The 6,250-nt window shown below is 51.1% G+C and overlaps 1 protein-coding gene across 1 annotated transcript in view; it reads right to left on the bottom strand.

Moving 5' to 3' along the window:
• Positions 1–1,329: 1,329 nt before the first annotated feature.
• NARF (nuclear prelamin A recognition factor) overlaps positions 1,330–6,250 on the bottom strand; it is a 29,835-nt gene continuing 24,914 nt past the window's right edge. Inside the window, exons 8-11 of the mRNA XM_035302240.3 lie at positions 5,059–5,122; positions 3,896–4,033; positions 3,198–3,355; positions 1,330–1,668 (exon numbers count right to left, since the gene is read on the bottom strand). Coding sequence (XP_035158131.1) covers positions 1,427–1,668; positions 3,198–3,355; positions 3,896–4,033; positions 5,059–5,122 — 602 coding nt within the window. The 3' untranslated portion in view covers positions 1,330–1,426. The remainder of the gene's footprint in view (positions 1,669–3,197; positions 3,356–3,895; positions 4,034–5,058; positions 5,123–6,250) is intronic.

Here is a 6,250-nt window from a genome sequence, read left to right as displayed (position 1 = left end):
ACCAGCCACTGTGCCTGGCCTCTCTTTTATTTTTAAGGCAAGCTCATGCCTGCAGTGCAGTGCCAGGATGGAGGGGGTTCCATCACCGTGAACACAGGGCTTCATGATGAATGGATGGGCCAGGGCCGTGTGTGAGAAATCTGTCTGAAGAGAAGGGTGACAGGGAAGTGTTCTGCAGGAGGCTGGACCACCTGAGTAGCCTCACAACACCTAGGGTTGGATGGAGCCTTTACCCTGACTCCCACCCCACGATGGTGCTGAGAGGAAGCTAGGGCTCCCTTGCACCCACCCAGCTTATGCAGGCAACCTTCTCGATTCTCCACTCTGCTGTCTGCCACCCTAGTCAGGCCTTTCCCATCCCTTGATGCAAGTCCAAGTCAAAGACTAAATGTACAAGTTTGAGTTGGGGCCTGAGTTGCCAGGGCTCCCAGGGCCCTGGGTGTGGTACAGGAGGGTGGTGACTGGCTGTGAAGAATGGGGCCTACTGTTGTCAGAACCTAAAGTTTTTCTCAAGAAAAACTGGAAATCCAGATTTGTATGAGTCTCCTGATTCCAAAAGGCTGACAGTTATTAATGTTCTGGCAAAAACATTTTCAAGGAAAACATGAGTGGGTAAAAGCAAGAGTCAAACTGGGCAGGGATCTGGGGCTGTGGACTGCCTGCCCTAACAACCCCAGGGACACAGGATTCCACAGGCACAGCTACCCCACACTCTACCCTCACTCCCACATAAAATCACCCCTGAGCCATGTGCATTAGGACCTCTGGGGGTCTCAGGTCTTCACAGGACACTTTCTGGTATTTTTTTTAAACCTAAAAGTAGTCTGTCTCCGTTCTCACTCTTTGGTATTTTTTCACAATCTTAAGATAAAGGGATATACTGGGGAAGTGCTCCTCTCATGTTAAAATGTTCCAATCTGCCGGGCACAGTGGCTCATGCCTGTAATCCCAGCACTTTGGGAGGCTAAGGTAGGTGCATCAGGAGGTCAGGAGTTCTAGACAATCCTGATCAACATAGTGAAGCCCCGACTTTACTAAAAACACAAAAGTTAGCCAGGTGTGGCAGTGTGCACCTGTTGTCCCAGCTTCTCGGGAGGCTGAGGCAGGAGAATCCCTTGAATCTGGGAAGTGGAGGTTGCAGTAAGCCAACATTGTACCACTGCACTCCAGCCTGGGTGACAGAGCGAGACTTCATCTCAAAAACAAAAAACAAAAAAAAAACATGTTCCAATCCCACACCTACCATGAAGATAGCACCACAAGAAACTGCCTGGGGGGCCTCCACTAAATGGGGTAGCAGGGAACTCTGAGAAACCAAAGTACCCATTGAACGGTTTACTTAAGTGTCTTTAATACTCCACTCAGGGCAGCCCCTCCCTCAGAGCAGCCCCAGCCCCAAGAGCGGCTGGAAGGCCTTGGCCTGACTTCACCACTTGATGTCCAGGCTGTGTGCACGATGCTCCTGGCTCTGGTATGTGGTGTGCAGCACCTCCTGGGCCTTGGGGGAGTTGATCCCCTCCAGCCACTCCTGGTACAGCTCCTGCATGTGTGCACTGGACCCTGGGCGCCGCACAGGGATGTCAGCATAAATACCTTCCATCTGCCGAAGCAGGGCCTTATCTGCCTGTCCTTCTGGGGTCTGGGCTTGGCCTCTGCCATTTAAGCATCCTGAAAGATAAACACAGGTAAGTTTATCCTGGGCTCAAGTGATCTTTCTACTTTGTCCTCTTGAGCAGCTCAGACTACAGACATATACCATCTTACCTGGCTAATTTTAAAATTTTTTGTAGAGATTGGGGGTGGGGGGGGAGGTCTTGCTATGTTGCCCAGGCTGATCTTGAACTCCTGGCTTCAAGCAGCAATCCTCCTGTTTCAAGCTGGGACTGCTGGCATGAGCCACTGCACCCAGCTGGGATAGTCTTAAGGAAGCGTTTGCCTCAGAGGGAAGACAGTTTGGGAGCAGGAGAGGAATGAAGAGGACATGGAACATTGCATGGCCTAAGGCTGAGGCTGGGCCAAGGTCTTCCCCAAGGCAGTCAGGGACATGGTCCCAGACTCGCAGCCCCCTGTACTTCTCATTCTCACTCATTTACGTCATCCATAAAATGGTTTTACCTAAAGCCTAGGTTGCCAACCTTTTAGAAGAAGGCTTTGTATGCAAATCTTGATTTTCAATTCTCTTCGAATTTGGCAAAACCAGGAGCACAGGAATTGTGAACAAGCAGTTAAACCACTCCTGCCTGCACGACTGTGTGTTAGTGTGCTGGGCCCTGGCTGGGGCTCCACCAGAGGCAGGTGAGCTATGAGCCCACACACCCAGCATTGGCCTGAGTAAAAATGGGTCTCCTATCTAGTAATGCTACTTACTCTCCAGCATGTTAGATGCTATCACTCTTAGTAGCCTAAGAGTTCATTTAAAACAATCTAGAGCAAATTTCCCTGATTAAACCTCACTCCTCATGGGTTCCAGGGTGGCACCGTAGTTGGTCTCCAACCTCTACCTTCCCAGGGGGCTGGCTTAAACCTTCTCCTTCCTCAGGCCCAGCCCCACCCGCTTGCACGCAGAGGCCCTCCCAGAGGCCCTGCTTCACAATCACCTTCTGGTTGCTCCTCAGCCCAGCCATGGGACTGACTTCCGTGCCCCTAGGATGCTCAGTGAGGCCTCCAAGGGCACATGCTCCCCCAGAGCCAGCGCTCGCCTGTCTGCCCTCACCCTCCTCTTCTTAGTGTTGGCTGGGGCCTCCCCTCTTCTAGGAGATCCTTTGTGTTAAAGGACACCAGGGCAGGGTCTCCAACTGCACCCTTTGTGATCTGCCCAGGGGCCCCTTCCATCCTGTGGCTTCACACCTTGTCCCACTCATCTGCCATCAGTGGAGTCGCTCCTCCAGCTGACCTGCACCTGACATTTCTCCTGGAGCCCCCTTGTGGTGCTGACTCTCACCTGGTGCCATGTGGGGCCTCCTGAGGGCACGTCCCCAAGACAATGCCCACATACTACATGGGGTGAGGGATAGAGTGAAACCAATGGAGCCTAGAATGTCCCAGCACAAGCCCCATAGGAGTATCCACACCCCACAGAGCTCTTGGGGCTGAGAGGCTCTGGGTGGCCAAGAGCACTGTCTCTTTGGCAGCTGCAGGGCCACTGTGGCTTGAGCACCCGTGGGGGACAGAGCCAGGTGCTACTCTTGGTGCCTCACCTCCAGCACAGGCAAGGACCTCCACAAAGTGGTATGGGAACTTGCCCTTCTTCAGCTTTAGGATCATGTTCTGGATGTTTCGAAAGCCATAGGCCGCAGCAAAGCGTAAGACCACCTCCCCGTTCTTCTCAAGGGTGACCTCTTGGAAGTCTTTGTTTCTTCAAAATGAACATAGAGAATTTTGATCCGTCAAATCCTTTATCTGTCACTTAGCAAACAATTTCTAATATAAGTCTGGAAAGTCAGCAAAATAAAAAGTCTGAATAAACAAAAAAAAGGTCTTTTTTTTTTTTTGAGACGGAGTTTCGCTGTTGTTACCGAGACTGGAGTGCAATGGCACAATCTCGGCTAACTGCAACCTCCGCCTCCTGGGTTCAAGCAATTCTCCTGCCTCAGCCTCCCAAGTAGCTGGGACTACAGGCGTGCACCACCATGCCCAACTAATTTTTGTATTTTTAGTAGAGACAGGGTTTCACCTTGTTGACCAAGATGGTCTCGATCTCTTGACCTTGTGATCCACCCGCCTCGGCCTCCCAAAGTGCTGGGATTATAGGCGTGAGTCACCGCGCCCGGCCGCAAAAAGGCCTTTTAACAGGTATAAACTCTATAGATAAAACTGCCATGCACAAATCCATGCATGCACACCATGCACACGCGCTGACCACAGGCACAGACAGGCTGTGGATGCTGCCCCACACCTGAGGGCTCGGTAGGTGACCTCCTCCACATCCTCGTTGAACAGCTCCTTGGCCGCATGTCTGAAGATGTGTGCCAGGTGCCCATCCGAGCTGGCTCCATCATGGCGCGTCACCTTGTCCTCTTTCAAATCTCCAAACCTCACCAGGCAGAGAAAAGACAAGTCCTTCATGAATGCCGATAGACAGTCACAGCAAGAGCGAAACCAGATTTCCAAAGGGCATCACAATCCAAGGGTGCCACCAAAGAAGCTAAATCCTCTACAAATGTTTAAACTTTGGAGAAAGTCCCATTTCTGGCATCTTGAGGGACCTCGGAAGGGCCTGCCTGATGCTCAGGGAAGGCAGAGGACTCTCGGTCATGCCGGGCCCCTGCACAGGCCCCTGCAATTGCTCCAGATGCTTAGTCTTTTTCTTTTCTTTGAGACAGGGTCTTGTTCTGTCTCCCAGGTTGGAGTGCAGTGGCACGATCATAGCTCACTGCAGCCTTGACCTCCTCAACACAAGTGATCCTCCTACCTCAGCCTCCCAAACTGCTGGGATTATAGGCATGAGCCACCATGCCTGACCCCACAGATGCTTAAATTCTGTAAAAATTCTGTAAACTGCAATCCTACCTTCCCCCAAAAGGATATGAATGCAGCACCTGGGATGCAGAGTGTTGGTGAGGACACACGCCTCTGCTTTTGTGGTACTCTCTGCCCATGTCTCGGGTGCAGCAGGAGCCCCAGACCTCAATGGGTATCAAGGTCACCGTCCCCAGAAGAACCCAGCCTGCCACTCTTGGTGCAAAGGGGCCTGAGGGAGCTGTCCCACTGCCCCACAGGCCACATGGAATGTGAGGCAGACAGCACTTAGGAAGCGGGGCTGGTGCACACAATAACAGCCCTGGCCCAGGGAGGACAAAGCTGTTTGTGCTTCTCCTCCTTCCTCGAGGGTTTAGGGTAGTAATTACACCACAGAAGCCCACCAAGCCTCCCAACTTCCTGGCATCCCTGGTGAATGGCATCTCATTCAATAGTCAGGAGGGTGGCTGACGGTTGTGGCAGGGCCTGGGGGACATCTCAATGCTTCACATGGCCTCGTCATAAAGCAGGGCAGCCCTGGGCCTGGCAGGGATCATAGGAGGCCCACCTCCTAGAGGACCCTCCTCAGAACCTACTTACAGAGTGTCGATGGTGGCATCTTTCACTGAGAGGTCACCTTGCTCCATTATTTGAGCAATTTCACCTATAGACAAACGAAGTAGAGACACTGAAAAGACACAGGTGGCCACAGGAACTTTTCTTCCTCTGCAGGGAATTTGACATTAGTGACTTTGGATGCCCTCCCTCCTGTGAAATACCCATCACAGAGAGCAGGAGTCCAGCTTTAGGGCAAAGTGAGGCCAATAAAGTGAAACACTAATACAATGTAAGCAGAGTTCAATTCTAATTCCTCTTTCCATTCCTCTTTCTGCCCTTGAACTGTTGGATTTCTGTAAACAATCTCTCCATGATTTTCCCATGTGGAAAACTTTTTTTGGTCCATTTTGCATGAAACAAACAGAAAACTTTTGTGTATAACAAGCTCACAGACATAGGATCACAAAATATACACTGGTTCCATTTTTCTTTTTTGAGACAGAGTCTCACTCCCCAACCCAGGCTGGAGTGCACTGGCACCATCTTGGCTCACTGTAACCTCTGCCCTCTGGGTTCAAGTGATTCTCCTGCCTCAGCCTCCCAAGTAGCTGGGATTATAGGTACATGCCACCATGCCAGGTTAATTTTTGTATTTTTTAGTAGAGACGGAATTTTACCATGTGGGCCAGGCTGGTCTCTAACTCCTGGTCCCTCAGGTGATCCATCCACCACAGTCGTACAAGTGCTGGGATTACAGGTCTGAGTCACCATGCCCGGCCCTTTCTTTCTTTTTTTGAAGAGACGAGGTCTCCAGTCTGGCCAATATGACGAAACCCTCTTTCAACTAAAAATACAAAAATTAGCCAGGTGTGGTGGTGCACGCCTGTAATCCCAGCTACTCAGAAGGCTGAGGCAAGGAGAATCACTTGAACCTGGGAGGCAGAGGTTACAGTGAGCTGAGATGGATCCACTGCACTCCAGCCTGGGTGATAGAGTGAGATCCGTCTCAAAAAATAAAAAGAGACGAGGTCTCACTATCTCACTATGTTGCCCAGGGTGGTCTCAAACTCCTGGGTTCAAGTGATCCTCCAGCCATAGCCTCCTGAATAGCTGGAATTAGAGACCTGAGCCACTGCACTTGGGTACGTTTTTATGATGTATGCTTATTCTGCAGTGAGATCAACTGAAAGTGAGAACCACTTTCTGTATTTCCTTTTACACGAGGATGCCTGAA

The sequence above is a fragment of the Callithrix jacchus genome, chromosome 5 (assembly GCF_049354715.1).
Source record: "Callithrix jacchus isolate 240 chromosome 5, calJac240_pri, whole genome shotgun sequence".
Lineage (NCBI taxonomy): Eukaryota > Metazoa > Chordata > Mammalia > Primates > Cebidae > Callithrix > Callithrix jacchus.
Note: the sequence above shows the minus strand (reverse complement) of the source record. Positions and strands in the feature narration are given on the sequence as shown.